The sequence below is a fragment of the Staurois parvus genome, unplaced genomic scaffold (genome assembly GCF_062004578.1).
Source record: "Staurois parvus isolate SC_StPar_1 unplaced genomic scaffold, SC_StPar_1.0 ptg000371l, whole genome shotgun sequence".
NCBI lineage: Eukaryota > Metazoa > Chordata > Amphibia > Anura > Ranidae > Staurois > Staurois parvus.
Genome location: NW_028318167.1, coordinates 2,291,020 through 2,306,961, shown reverse-complemented (window position 1 = coordinate 2,306,961; position 15,942 = coordinate 2,291,020). Strand labels below are relative to the sequence as shown.

Sequence of the window (15,942 nt, the reverse complement as noted above, 5' to 3'; positions counted from 1 at the left end):
TTACCATCACTTCCTGTTCCTCTGACAATCGGTCACTGGTACACTAGGTGAAGAGATTCTACCCTGTAACGACACCACATTAAAAGCCTTCCTAACTCTTTGGAAGCCTCAAAGAAAAGTCCAGCTTCAGTCAAAACATAACTAGAAGGCTGAAGTTAGGGTTAACAACTAAAAATTCTTGGCCACTTTACTTTCCCTTTTATATTACTGCAAGCCTAAAAGTCAGCTTAGACCCATGATGCTAAAATCTATAATCTACAACATATTATAACTCAAATGTTCAGATTCTATGCTGGACAACAGATGGCCACTAGGGGTACATCTACTACTTTGTACAGACAAATATACAACAGCAAGTAAAACATGAAAGGCTTGCAAAAATGTGCTTTTGGATAAAGTAGAATGGCATAATCATTGGAAATATACCATAGCTTCCTTTAATAAAAAGCAAACAATCATGTTCCTTGGTAAAGAAGAACGCTGATAGATGAATTGTTACAATTCTAAGAACTGTACAGCAACACTCACCTTCCCTGGCAGCCAATGGCATTGTTGTCCTAACATATGACAACTAGCTTTGTCAAGACAAAATTAGCATACAAACATATCAAATGGAGTCATTATTTCTCTGCCAAGTGTAGCAAAGAAAAGGACACTTTAAATAGAGACACCAATTATGTCCCATGGAGTGCACTTGAAGTAGATCAGTACTACGTGACTTGAATCCAATGTTTTTACATTTACAGTTCATACAGTCAATTCTTCTTTAAGCAACAGCAATCAGTTAACTCTTCAGGGACACACAGACCACTCAGCATGTCGCTGTAAACGGACCGCACGGCGCAACATTCCCATGCAAAGCAAGTGCATCAGTGTGCTCACTAAATGACTGATAACTCTTTAAAGTCGATGTGACGAGAATTAGTTGGATATAGGTTTGACAAATGAGAAACGCTACAGTAAAGGCATATCAGAAATGCTTAAGGCGAGGGCTCACAGTCCAAGGGCAGAAATTGTAAGCAGGGCCCAGAGGAAAGAGCAAGCCAGCATACAACATCCAAACAGACGGCACACGCGGCTCCTGACTGAGTCAGCAGCACGGGGCCCGGGGCAAACTGCCCAGGAAGAAATCCACCCCCACAAGTGACAGCCTTGTCTAAAAATGTTATTGTGAGTGAGAGTCATAGCCTGGGGGGAAAGGAAATAGGGGGCTGGAGGACGCTGCACATCAATCACCGTAGGTTACCAGGTTGTAATTAAATATAATTTGCAAACAGCTTTATGAGGGGGTTAGGTGGAAATGCAGATGCACCCTTAAAGGGACAGTCACAGATTCATTAACTGCAAACGGCTGTACAGGCATTTCACTCTGAGCTTTCCTCACATATTGTTACTAGAGAACTGAATTGTATACTGCATATATACATCTTCATGTTTTTCTTCCAAGGAAAATTTGGCATATAGGAGCAAAGAGGAAATAAAAATCAAACTCTTTCCTTAGATTTTAATTTTCAAACCTGCACTGAAAAAAATGGCAGTTAGATTCCAACTTAACACTATCATCTAAGCTGGCTACTACAGGCATCTCTACTTCCTTTCAGAAAAAGGGCAGGAAATTATACCCTACTTTAGGCTCTCAAACATTCTTCAACTCCAAGCAGCTGTAATCCATGAATTATTATATACATGAAACAAAAACAATTAAACCTATTTAAGGATGACTTCCAAGAGCAACATTATTCTACCATATGCAATGTAAAAGAACAAAGATTTCTGCCTGCTCCCCCAGATTCTAGAAGAAGATTCCAAGGCTTAATTTGTATGATTAGGGGAAAACTACCAAAGAGGTTAATATATAAAACATCAACAGAGCTGGCCAGGACTGAAAACGGAAGAAATATTTCCACCTTTGATAACCCATCCAGGGGCGGACTGACCATTTGGAAACTCGGGCACCGCCCGAGGGCCCGGGGTCAGTAGGGGGCCCCATGAGATGCCCCTGGTACCTTTTTCATAGGCTTTTTTGAGTTTGGGCAAGGACACGGGCCACATGATCCCCTATTGCCTGACACAGGGGCCCCATGAGTTGTCAGTCTGCCCCTGAACCCAGCAGAATATACACTGCTGCAACTAGGGTGTACACTCAAGAACAGGTAAAATTTATGGTATTGGCTCTAGAATCCGAGTGCATCTTCTTCAGAAAGTAGGTCTCTTAAAGAAAGCAAAACACCTCAATGATAATTTCTCATGCAAAGTTCCCAGGCTTCAAGAAGGCAGATACTTAACCGATTTGACTAAATCTGTGGTTATCTTAAAGATCTCGCTGTTTGGCATCTTAGCTAGACTTTCAGATAGCCTAAATGTTCATACTTATGACTACATTGGTTTATGACCACATCTACAATCATAGCTGTTTTATGTCTGGATATCGACTGACCACAGAAAGCCTTTCAGCTACATAGATTGGGCTATTAGCAGATTACATCCCCCCCCTCCAAAAAAAATAAATATATATTTCCCACGGTAACAGTCATGTATGGGTATGTTAATGGCATATGCTGCCAATACGCACGTCAACACACGCACACAATAGTAATTTTGTTGATAACTACAAAAACCATAGGAAACATTTTGACTTTGCTGAGAATGTTAAGCTTTGCATTCGCATTGTGCATCAAAGTCAAATTCAATAGCATTAAAGTGGTGCTTAGTCAGCTAAAGCAGGAATTAATGAGCCTGTCTATACACATTCATCTTTTATTAGCAGCATCAAAAAACCTCACTGCTGAAGAACCACCAGGAGCAAGGAAAAAGTCACTGGTTGGAAAGTGCTATTTGGGGCAAGTGGATTTGTAACAGTCAAGCAGTGTGAAATCTTACTTAATAAAATGTATCCAAGTGGTGTAAAATAGTAATTAGAGAATGCGTGATAAAGATTCTCTTACAATGGTCATTGGCTAGAGAAGGAGTCGTATCTCTTTCAAGTCAGTATTCAGTTTCTCCCCCTTCTAAAAAGCACAAAGAGAATACTCAACAGGGCTGTAAAAAAGAATTCACAACTTAAACTGCTTCAACCACCTGCCAACAAAGAGGACGCTTTTGAACTATAATTCGCAAACCCTTAAATAAGGTTTAAAGCGGAACGCCAGCCTAATTTTAGTTTTTGGTGGCATGGAGAAGTGTGAACCTCTGTTGGGATTTTATTGTGCTTTGAGTTTCCATCCTGGTAATAAAAGGAAAAAAATGCCAGTCATACACGATACAGCCTTGATCCAATCTATGTAGGGTACTGAAGTAATAAGGTGGAAGGCACTATCAAAGGTCTGTCATATTTTTCACCAGCACACAACCGTGAAGTCGAAAATGGAAAAAAATGATTAGTTTGCATCCCTTCAATGTGGTGACCGCATTCGTTTTTTATTTCTTAAGCCAACAATGAAAATAGAGGTGAGATTAAGGCATCTAAGGGGTTGTAAATTGCAATTGTTAAAGTAGAACAAAAAAAGCAAAACTTTTCTTTTCCATTTCGATCAGAGTAAGGGAGGGATAGAACCAGTCAGTTTTTGTTTTTTGGTTTTTTGCCACCTGTGTCCCATTTACCTTCACTTCCTGTACTGCAACCAAAGAGGAAGTGAGAAGAAATCCCACCAAATTGAATAAATCCAGAGTCACCAGTGTCATCGTAACTAGGGTTCCCATTGGAAGATTTTCCTATTTCTGTTTTGGGGACAACCCAAAATGTGGGATCTCTTACTTTCACTTCCAGTGATATTGGGAAAAAAATGGACAACTAGAGAGGGTGAACCTTTCCAACAGAGGCATAGGAGGCAATTAAAAACAGATTGGTGTTCCAATCCCTCTCAATTCTATTAAAATTTAAAAAAAATAAAGTTTTGCCTTTAGATATACTTTAACATTTTTTTGTTGCTGGGTTTAGATATACTTTAACTTTTGCATGGTAATTACAATATAATAAATTTGAAGGTATGGGATCTCACAGGGCCCCTTTTATATCAGCATAGTGCCTTGTTAAGAGGCCCTATATGATCCCAAAACATTGGCTATTTTATGATGAATCAGATTCTGAGAGAGTAAAGGAAATCTTCTGGATAGGTTCACAGAAAAATATTAACTCCCAAAGTTCTATTATTTTCCTACCCTACTTAAAAACAGAAAATGCTTCTTTTGCCATCTTTGACAGCAATAATTTTCCTCTTACTTTTTATCCTACTTGTCACTTCTCACGAGCACGGGAGTGCAAGGATATCTCCTTATAGTGCACACAGCAATAAAAAACTTTACCAAGATTCTAACCCTTCTCTTCACTATCCAAAAGTCTTTGGCTGAAGTTTGTGACTGCAATACATCACCAAAAAAAAACAGATTCAAAGAATCCATACATAAAAATCTGATTCAAATCTTGGAGACCACCAATCCAACATTTAAAGCTGTAGATCACAAAAATTATGCCAGCCACTAGAGCAGTGTAAACACATTTGGTCTTTGTATACTTTGTACTTCCAGTAATGAAAGCACACAGCAACCAACCAGGTTAAGCCAGCGAAAAAAAAGGCACCATCTGATAAGGCACTGCCACAGACTGCCCAACTGATCCTAAACCGATGGCTTGGGAGGACATATTCACAACAGGTACTTTTCTGGACAGCTACTATGTTATACTTCTATTGGCTTGACTCAAGTTACGCAATTTTATATAAATGTTTATTTTGACTCACTTGAAAACACACAGAACCTTTCAATTCTAAATTGCTAGCAAACATCTGAGCATTCCTTTTCACACCTGGCATGATTCCTTTCTACTTCTTACATTTAGAAGTGGTTCATGAGCTCAAATGTTTGGCTCTTGCTCTACCATATTGGTACAAAGACAAGGCCATTGAAGGCTAAACATCAAGCGCCTTAACAAGACCACCATTCAGTGCTTATCAGATTCTTCCACACATAGCAAATAAACAGATCAAAAAAAGAAAAAAATAATCAGACTTGAAAATGGAATTTTTGTATTAACCGTAAAATCAATTTCTGGGAGTCTATTGAGGGATATAGGATGTCTGTCACCTTTGGGATTTACTGCTGCCTGCAGAAGAATTGCAAAATGGCAACAAAAAACAAAACAAACTGTATACCAGCCCAGGATAACCCTCCATCTACCAGCATGTCTCAGATTTGTAGCAAAGCAGTACTGAGAGCATGGTCAAAAAGAAAGGGGGTTATGACCTCCAAGGAGTCCAGATGGCAGTTTCTAAAATTGCAAACAAAGTTTTTACTGTATGGCATCAAACAAAGTAAGGTATATTGAACCTCATTAAGACTCAGGCAAGGGATAGAAGATTAACCTGCTTTAAAAAAAATTGCAAGGAAGAATGCAGACTTGATAGTTTTGAGAGCTAGGCTATAGTCCAAACAATCTGCAAGAAGGGGAAAACATGCCTGGGGTGAAGCCCCATGATAGACTTTGTTGGAATACATTTTCTACCCTTGATCAACATATTTTTCCCCACCACCACTATGATTACAATCCACCAATGTGTCAGTCAGGAGCTTTGCAAGGTTGCAAAGTACATTTACTTGGGGCAATCTGGAAAAGCCCTCTGCCCGAGGAAGCGTTAGAGGAAGGGCCTAGGTCCGGGCGTACAGACCTATGGCGTCAACAGAGCATTCTCTTCTACTACTAGAGGATTCTTGACTCTGTAAACAAACCAGTTTAGCATTCAGTTGTACCAGGATATCAAGGAGCCCACATCTGTTGTCCTCAACATGCAAACCAAGGTCCTGGACATACACTCAGGAATTTTCTCCTACTGGCTGCAACTGAGATGAACTGAGCAAACAGGCCTAGAACTTTAAGTTCTCCCCAGGTAAGGATCCAAACTACCTCTCTTCACAGCAAGATCCTTTGTTCCTCTGATGGTTGAGGCATGCCAGCACTGTGGCAATGTCCAAATGGATCCAGATCAAATGACCTGCTAGGGGAATGATCCAGCGATTAAGAGGAAACTACATCTCCTGAAACTGCAGGATGTAGACTGGGAAACAAGAATTCTGATAACAGGTTCATTGAAAAGGTGGGAAACGCTTTCCTGACTCCAGAATTGTGCTGAGACAGAAAGAGAATGGAAAAAACAGTCTGCCTTGAACAAGGTTAAACACAGACACATGACACTTATGAAACAGCTGATATATGTGGCAAACAGACTGAGGTCTGGAAAGGACCTTACGTGGAACCCAATGCCTAAAGTCAATTTCCATGCCAGCCCAGTAATGCCCAATTCGGCATGGTATGGACGCAGTACACCAAAACTAAAGCGGAGGAAAGCTACACCTGTAGGCAGAAGTTGTAGCACAGATGAAAGAACAGTCATGAATGAGAAAAAAAGTACTAGCAAAAAAAGAGGTCAGTTGTTTCAACAGCAATGCTGAGAATCCTTCTAGGACACTAGCAAACAATTGAGGTGTGCTGGTAGTGGGATGAGTTAACTAGGGCATCCCTGCATTCTTTTGTGTGTTTGCCAGTGTCTAATCCTCCTTTAGGTGGCAGTATATCCCTAAGGTAAACAACTTCCTGTTTCCTTCAATGGACAGGAAAGAAATTGTGTATTACTGTGTGCTATAGTGATTTATAGGAACAAACGTGTGGCAGTGCATAGACATAACAGTCTGCCACATACAGTGGTGGCAGCAACAGTGTCCTCATTCAGCTTTAAATGCTCACATGCTGCTGAACCCACTGTGCCAGGGATAATTCCCTTTTTGTGCAATTTTCCTGAGAAATGAGAATCTCATAAAAACAATCCATCATTCCAGTCAGTTATTCACACAATATAAATATGATTTACCATTAATAAGGTAAGGATGGTTGCAGCATTTTCTCAGCTCCATCATAGTGTTTAGAAGGTTAGGAACATTTGCATGGCCACCGCCACTTCCTTTGGAAAGGAAAGCAAAATTCTTCTCCAAGATGGCTCTGTAATATTTCTTCTGGATGTTTGTCAGTTCTACTTCGATAATGGTTTCTTCCTTTGGGGCCAAATTCTTCTCAACATCTTCTTTAAGACGTCTTAACATCATCGGTTTAAGTATTGCTTGAAGCTTTTGTACCTAAAAAGAAATTTGGTGCAAAACACTTAAGCAACTGTGTAATCCAGTCTGACTGTTCCATTAAGCAGATACCTCTCAGGAAGTCTGATATCATCTGTGCAGTAAAAATGGTTAGGTCTCCTACCTGTTCTTCAGTTTTTAGATCACCAAACTCTTGCATAAAATTGCTCTCTGATGGGAAGCGTTCGGGTTCTAGGAAGTTCAGCAGGCTGAAAAGCTCCTCCACAGTGTTTTGCAAAGGGGTCCCTGTTAGCAGCACTTTGTGTTCCTGAAATCAATGAAAATGAAGACCAGAAGAGTAAAAAGTTAATTTTCACCAACGGTAGAAACACCAACTTTAATCAGCAATCATTTAATGAGAGACCACGCTTATTCCATAGCTTTAATTTGACTTGAAAAAATTAATATTTAGTTGGTCAGATGCCTAACACAGACTCAAATTCCTTCACATTTCGAAAATACCTGCACATCCATGGCAGAAACTCAACAAAGGAGGTGCAATTCTTGATCTTCACATTAAAGATCCAATATTCTACCTCCTTCCCTCCTAATTACAATTCTACCATTTTCTACTACATGCACCTCACAGTTCATGAGGTACAGCAAAACCACCCCATCCACGCTAGAAGTGGAAATGAGCAAAAAAAGAAAAAAAAGAAAAAAAAAAAAAGAAAAAAAAAAAACAGTATAAAACAACTAAAATGACCAATGATGCATGTGCATGCTTTTCAACTGAACTTTTTTTTTTTAAAGTGGTTGAAAACTCTCGCCTATACCCAGTGAAGTGACTAACCTCAGATGATACATAGAGATTAAACAAATCCTCCTACACAAGTTGTACCTATTTACAGCCATATGTCCTGTAGATCATTTTAAAAACACACAGATCAAAGTATTTTTTCTCAGCTTCAGCAGCAGTGGGCTGGGATCTCAAGTTATACACAGAGAGGAAAGCTCACTGGAAGAAAAGGGACACACACCCCTACACGCAGACCACAGGACCATGCACAACTTACAGTGTTACTAAACCCAGGACCTTGCACTCACTATATCCGGTCTTTTACCATACAAAACATGGAAATGCAAATATTTTAGTAAATATAAGCTACTAAATACCTTTTCTCACCAGAAGTTTTAGCAGTTTGTGACTTCAGTGTCCAGCAGAGCACTGGTTAATGTTGTAGGAGGAGTTTTCACTCTCCTCTGACTGTCCTATGAGGCTGCATAACCACTGACACAGCACTGATTAGCCCTGTGCCAATCTCATGCATCCTCAAAAAAATATATATACACACACCAAAACACAGCATGTGCAGACTTGCCACTGCTGCTCCAACTATGGCAGATGGATTAGGAAGAAGTGGAAGAAGGGGAGGATCAAAGAAGACAGGATCAAACAGCCTTTTTACACATCGCAGAGGATCAACCCCTTAGATACCACAGTGAGTATAACAAGCATGCTTTATATATACAGACGGATTTTACTATTGTGGGTTTAGTAACACTTTAGGGATATAAATCACATGCTGTGTACTGGAGCTCCCTCCCTGTAACCCTTTTAACACTTGGTGTCTGGAAAACCTGTCAGAAATACAGACAGAAATGACACTCAGTGCCTGGGATAGACACACGTACACACTACAAAAGGTTGTGTTCCGTTCCTATTTCATGTCTGAGGTTCTCAACCACATTAAATAGAATGCTCATGCTAAAATGACACAATTTTGAATACTGTAGTTTTGTATATCTATGGAACAATTCTCAATTTTTGCAATGACCAGGGTAGTAATTTAAATCATGCAGATAAGAAACTGTACATCAGAATACTAAAATTAATAATGTAAAAATGGGATGAACCTTTTTTTTTTTACAGCAGCTCTGAAGTCACATTGTGTTCTAGAGTAGCAAAATTATAGACCTAAGGCTATTTTCACATGGACAGCCAGGAGATGGGGTAAAAGCAGGAGGTTGATCTGTATATTTACTGCCCCTAGACCACCCACCTACAAGCAGACATAGTGCCACTTGGATGGGTATACACTGCTGTAGTTAAAATGTTCTGCATCACAGAGCAGCAACTTTAATGCTATATGCTGAGTGTGGCACTGGTAACTCTCCCATGTAGATAAATGGGGCTATGATCCAAATGTTTGGCTATCCGTTGCAGCACGATCCCACAATGCAAATTTGCTGTTCGGTAATTACAGAAAAAAAAAAAAAAACCCGGAAATTCGGGCATGTCAGTAGGGGGCCCCATGAGGTGCCCCTGGTACCTTTTTCATAGGCGTTTTTTAGTTTGGGCAAGGACACAGGGGCCCCATGACCCCCTATTACCCGGAGGTCCCATGAGTTGTCTGTCCGCCCCTGGCCACCGCTCACCGTTCTCTGAAAAGGGGGGCAGGTAGACTCCACAAGGGTGAAAGGAGCCTTAGTGTAGCAGATTTGCAAGTTCAGTCCACTATAAAACGGTTTAAAGACAAATTTAAAGTGACCCCTTTATTATGTAATATTGCAATGTTATTACAATTGATGTATTGTAATTCAACAACTTTTAGACAATTTGATAATGAGATTATTCTCTTGTATTTTACTAAGTGTATATCAGTGAGAAAACTCAAAAGACAGTACTCTGTTTTTCTAGTCTTATTTACCTGTTTGGGCCCAATAATGCATCTCCCGTACATATAAACAAGTTAAAGCAAGTTAAAAGATACATCCCAGTACCAGTCACCCTACAACTTTTACATTCCTGGTTTAGATATAGCTGCCTGCAGAAAGGAGGCGCAATTCAGCAGCTGGACAGCCACAGGTTGTGCAGACGCCTTTCCTATTAGCCAGCAGCACAGCAGCCAATCCAAACCCACAAGTACAGGGTATGGAAAAGCATTTCCCTTCTCATTTCAAATTCTTGTACAACAGATGCTGGTTCCAACTTTAGCCTCAGAGTCTGGCTGTGCTGATTCAGCAGTCACACGTGGCACCTCCTGTCCCCACTCACAAGATGATCTTGTCTAAATGACGGATGCAGCAGAAAGCCATGTACAGAGGTGTTCCCATGAATACAAATAACAGTCCTTGCTGCATAGCAAAAAATTTCAGAAACTCAAAATTATTCATTTTTGAGCAAATTGAATGAATTCGTTCTGTACCAACAGGTTATAGGAAATCTGTCAAAGAAAAGAAAAAAAAAGGGACATGCTGCCTTTTAGCAGACATAAAAAAAGAATCTGGTATTCCACAGTCTGTTGATGGAAGTTTTGTCTCAGAAATTGCAGCATACATAGATCACCTCACTTCAAATAGTATAATCTCTAACAGACAATGCAACCGCCCCACACCAAAAAAAAAAAAAAAAAAAAAAAAAAAAGAAAGGGAAAGAAAAAAGGGAAACAACTCAAAAAGTTGTTGAGGCTCCCACGGTGCATTATGGCATGAGTGGGGTGCCCAACTTCAAATTTGAAGCAGTGCTAGCATGTGTACACCAAGTGCATTCCCTGTAGGCGTGCACCAAGCTAAAGCCTAATCTTATCAAGGCTCTGTTCTATACTGCTCCCTTGTGGAAACTGCTAGTCTAGCCTAGGGCTTGAAAAAGCCGCTCGCCAAATGCGAGCAGAAATTCCTCTGTGGCGAGCGGCTGCGAGCACAGAAGCATGGAGCAACTGCACCTGCGCTCCAAGCCTCATTGTGAAGCCGAGTTCCAGTTTACAACTTCCGGTTTCTGCGGCACCACCGCCGAGGGGACAGGTGCAGGAAAGGTCCACTCTCCTACGCTGAGAGGAGACACCCTCTCCACCGCAGCGGGGGACTCGGGGGGACAGTAAGTACTGTATACATGTCCTATCACTATAATGGGGTACTGGGGAGCTGGGATATACATTAATCAGTAATGTGTATTCCAGCTCCCCTGTACTCCATTATAGTGATATGACATGTATACAGTAATGTATATCCCAGCTCCCCTGTACTCCATTATAGTGATGTGACATGTATACAGTAATCATTACTTTATACATGTCATATCACTATAATGGTGTACAGGGGAGCTGGGATATACATTACTGTATACATGTCATATCACTATAATCGAGTACAGGGGAGCTGGGATACACATTACTGCATACATGTCATCACTATAATGGAGTACAGGGTAGCAGGGCTATACATTACTTTATACAGTTTTATATTTTGGACTATTTATTCTAAAGAAAAATGTAATTTCATAAACTTTAATGGGGCGTGGTTTGGGGTGGGCCGGGGGTGGGGGCAGACCCGGGCAAGGTTGGGTGGGGCAACTGGTGGAGAGTAAGTTTTGTGACCAGCTAGTAGGTCTGGACTCGAAATTTTAACCCCTTGTCTAGCTTACTTTCTTCAACAACCAATCACAATTCAGCTTTCTGCAATTTAGGGGAATTGAAATAAAAGAAGATAACCAGTTAGTATGTGTTTCTGTTTTGCCTCATGTACGGTGAACACAAGAAGGGACAAAACTCACCAAATCCATCATCTTTAGCCCTTCCAAGAGCTTACAGTTTCTGTTTTTTAGCCGGTGAGCCTCGTCAATAATCACACATCGCCAGTGGATGTTTCTGAGCTCAGGGCAGTCTGTCAGAATCATTTCAAATGTTGTAATGATGGCATGGAACCGGTAGGCACCCTTTATTGCTTTACCCTTAAAATAGGGGAAAAAAAAAAAAATATCAGTTAGCACACGAGGAAGGTGGGAGGACCATATGTCTATGTTTACATTTTATCAGTATACAATGTGTGAGTTCAGAATGTGTACATATTCTGTACTTCATCTCAGCTTTCATCTGTTCATATGCTTGACAAAGGCCTTTGTACTTGGAAAGCTTGCATTAGATTTTTTTAAGCCACTAAAAAGGTATAATTCACAATACGCCTGGTCATTTTGTTTTATCTATATTTAATAACAGGAGGAAGTGTCACACTGCCAAGTTATCCACAGATAGAAAACTGGGAAAACCATAGGCTGTGAACAGAAGCTAAAATGACACGCTAAAAATACGGAAAATACATCCTCTAGGAAGCAGCTGTCCTAAAAATATATCAGACTAAGGCATTCATTTACTACACTCACCCATTACAGGCACGTATCTTCTTATTACACCCTGGATTCCAAAGGCAACAACATACAACTACTGTTTAGTCAGCACAGGAAACCAGTGAAAACCAAGATATGTTAGACTTTGCCACATTACTTTACTTGGGCCTTGGTGAAAGTCACAGGGCCATTAGGTTAAGGGGGGATGTTTTGATACAAAGCACAGAATGTCAGCACCCCAAGTAAGAGAATAAGGATAAGCTTTTATCTAAAGCACCTTAAGAGTAACATTTCAAGGCTTTATGCAAATACAAAGACCGTAAACATTGGGGTGAGAAAATATCAAGAGCCCAAATGAGGTACTGAAAATGAATGCAACCATTTTCTTAGCAGAGATGGGCCACTACATGCATGAACTTATAGCATAAGGGGAACCCCAAAGATTTCATTTTTTGGTGTAAATAAGTAAAGTTTAATCTAAAAAAAAAATATTAAAAGGTTTAAATTTACTGTAACTTAAAAAACGTATGGGATGCAAACATACAGTACATACTCACCTAGATGGCTGCAGCATTGATCCCCCGCTGGCTCTACACTGAGAGCGGAGACCGCTGATCGCTCAGGTCTGCTATGAACACAGAGCTGTGTCAGTCTCCACTCTGTGTTCTGCCCCTCCAACGCTCACTGGAGCACCAGACTGTGGAGGGGGTGGGAGCTGCTGGCTCAGGCTCTTAGTGCACTGAGAGGCAGAGCCAGCTGCTGGCTCAGGCATCTGGGTGGATCCCAACATTATTGTCAGGATCCCTGCACAGCCTGGACCGGCTCTGTGATGTCACCTGTTGGTGGGTTTTGGCCCGCTGTCGGCTGAATCTGGGTCACAGGAGCACAGAACTACAGGAGAAGTATGACCAAAAGAGCTTTGGACCGACTTCTCCTTTAAATACATGCATACATGGGAACATGCATATGCACTCAACATATAAGTGTATACAAACCCCAACAATGAACGTCTGTTATTTGCTCCTTTTTGGTCTATTGAATATACCTTTGAAAGCATTTTGTTGTATCTGTTCACTGACAACGCTGCCTCTGCTGCACTGAAATCTCAGTCGTATCATCCCCGCTCAGGTTAACACTGTGACACTGAATGAAAGAACACCTCCCTCAAGTTATGGAGATGAGTAAGGTGGGGGTGTTCTGTAGTTACGACTTGGGATGATAACACTGCTTCACCACAGATATAGTACAGTGAATGAGCATAGTCACCCCAAGACAGGATACATATTATTGCAAAGATCACCAGATGCAAAAACAAAAGTCTGAAGAAAAAATAAGCCACAACTTATAATGGTAAGCTGCCATTAGATTACAATTTTGCTCTTGGTTTAGATATGAACGCAATAGTCTCTCTCTCTCTCCATTAATTAAACGATTTAATAAGGACACTGATCAAACTAATATACCGATATCATCTAGTATACAAATAATATTTAATATACAGATAACCAAGTAAACAATTAACACTTGTGTAAATTAAATATAAATAGTAAAATAAAGAAGAGCACTGTGAGTCACAAAAATATTGCTGATATGCTCACTTTAAAACAATCAGCTAAGTCAAAATTGTTTAAAAGTTTATTTTTTGTTTTAAAGGATTTGGGTGACATCCAACCTACCTGTGAATCTTTAAAGTACATTTCATAGAGCTGTATGGTTTTCCTGCTTGCTTGACTCCCGTGATAAACTACAACATTCAGTTCTGTCCATGTGCGGAATTCTCTCTCCCAGTTAGGGATCGTTGACAGTGGAGCAATAACCAAGAATGGACCATGAATGCCCTTCAAAAAGATCTCATACAGGAAGGTAATTGATTGGATTGTTTTTCCCAAACCCATTTCATCTGCTAAGATGCAGTTTCGTCTAAATACACAAAAAAAGGTAATAAATTAGTTAAGTCTAGCAACAGTAATCTGTTTAAACTGACTGTGCATAAGCTCTTATTTTGAACCAATGATGCTGTATACCATTCATACAGCAAACAGTAACGAAGGGTGCACCACCATACACCAAAAATATATTTGCAATATAGTGATATGCAGTACAATCCTCTTTCCTTTAGAAAAACTATACAGCATTTGTTATGCTACTTAAAACAATCATTTACAGTGCAGTATATAGTGCAAAAAAAAAAAAAAACACCACATATAAAAGGATGACCAATGTCTCTGTGACAAACGGTTCACGAGCCGATGGTATTTAACTACACATCCCATGATGCTCAGTCACTGCGCAATACAGAGGAACATTTCAAATAAATAAGCCGCCCACTTCCAGGAACCACTTGCACAGCATGTATCTTGTGTGTCATTTAATAATCGCATGGTGTTAGAAAGTAAACTTTCCCTTCAGCTTTTAGCCTGGAAAGTATGCATCATCTTCTAGCAGCTGTGGAGTGAACATGTAACGTGTGAATGTAAATCCAGCTATGATGTAGTGCTGCTATGATTCAGACTTTCTGTGCCAAGCAGAACATTCCCATCACATGTTTACAGGCCGGGGATTCCTAACGAGAACAGGAGCCCAGCTGTCTCACAGAGCCATGTGGAAGTGTAGAATGCAAACTGTCATTCCCCAAAACGGTTAAAGAAGAGTTCCGCTAAGCGTCACTTGCATCTAAAAATGGCAATAGAACATGCATAGCCCCACTACAGGGTTTTGAAAAAGCATTAACTACTAGAATTTAAAATGAACACACCCCCTTAATATGATAATAAACAATGAATAGATGCATGTGCAAAATGTGGCTCTAGTGCTGGTGTGTGGTTCCTCCTTGTCACATCAACCCTACATGGCTACAGGTTCTCCTCTTGTACTAAAATCGCTTACTCTGATTTCACTGAAAAACTGAGCTTCTTGCAGTGAGAATTAGAAGCTGCAGCAAGAGCCTGCCTCATTTCCAGGATGGAAGATGTCCAGCATCATTTAGCTCTTTCTTCCCCACCCTTTCTCTGGCCCACTTCTTTAATTTCAGTTCCTTCAATTGTTAAGGCTCAGCACTCCAAAGAGCATTAACGTAGGGTGGCTTGCATGCAAATGCAGACAGTCTAAAACACCCACCCATAAATGCATTTTGATATTTACGTAACCCTCCTCAAGGGCCAGCACACTGCTTGCATCAGTGCTGAGCGCTCTTGGGAGGAGTACTAAAGACTAGCCATAGATGAGTCAGTGTTTCATTCAACCAGTGTGCTGGAAAAAAAATTAAAAGTAAAAAACTGACCCAAATCCCCTATCCACACATTCAAGGGGGATGGGGGAATCCTCTCCAATATGACTTTGTATTCTGACAGCAGGGAGAGTTCCTCGTTATCAGAATACACAGATCATTGCTGCAGTCTACAGCATGCAGAGTTGCTCACGTGTCTAAAATCCAACAGGGCGGCTGAACAGAAATCCATTGGTAGATTCACTTCTGTTCAATCACAGTAGCTATACATGGATCGAAATTACAGATGTCCCTGCTGAACCAGCCCAATTTCGATCCATGTATGGCCAGCTTTAGGCAGGGTACCAGTCATGATTTGCCTGCACTGCATAAAGAAGCAAAGACCCAGTAATGACATCAATGGGTTCAACATAACATATGTAATCAAGGCACAAAGGTTTTATGTAAACATTTAATTAGCATATTGATGAGGGGGCATGCGCAAAACCAAAGAGGGCAATTTAAAAAGCAGATTAAACTTCAGTTTTAACAAAAA

At 40.5% G+C, this 15,942-nt stretch overlaps 1 protein-coding gene across 3 annotated transcripts in view; it reads right to left on the bottom strand.

Moving 5' to 3' along the window:
- Positions 1-15,942, bottom strand: part of CHD7 (chromodomain helicase DNA binding protein 7) — a 188,493-nt gene that overhangs the window by 42,744 nt on the left and 129,807 nt on the right. For all 3 annotated transcript variants that reach the window (XM_089685314.1, XM_089685312.1, XM_089685313.1), the window contains exons 12-15: positions 13,858-14,101; positions 11,612-11,788; positions 7,244-7,387; positions 6,858-7,119 (exon numbers count right to left, since the gene is read on the bottom strand). In XM_089685314.1, coding sequence (XP_089541440.1) covers positions 6,858-7,119; positions 7,244-7,387; positions 11,612-11,788; positions 13,858-14,101 — 827 coding nt within the window. The remainder of the gene's footprint in view (positions 1-6,857; positions 7,120-7,243; positions 7,388-11,611; positions 11,789-13,857; positions 14,102-15,942) is intronic.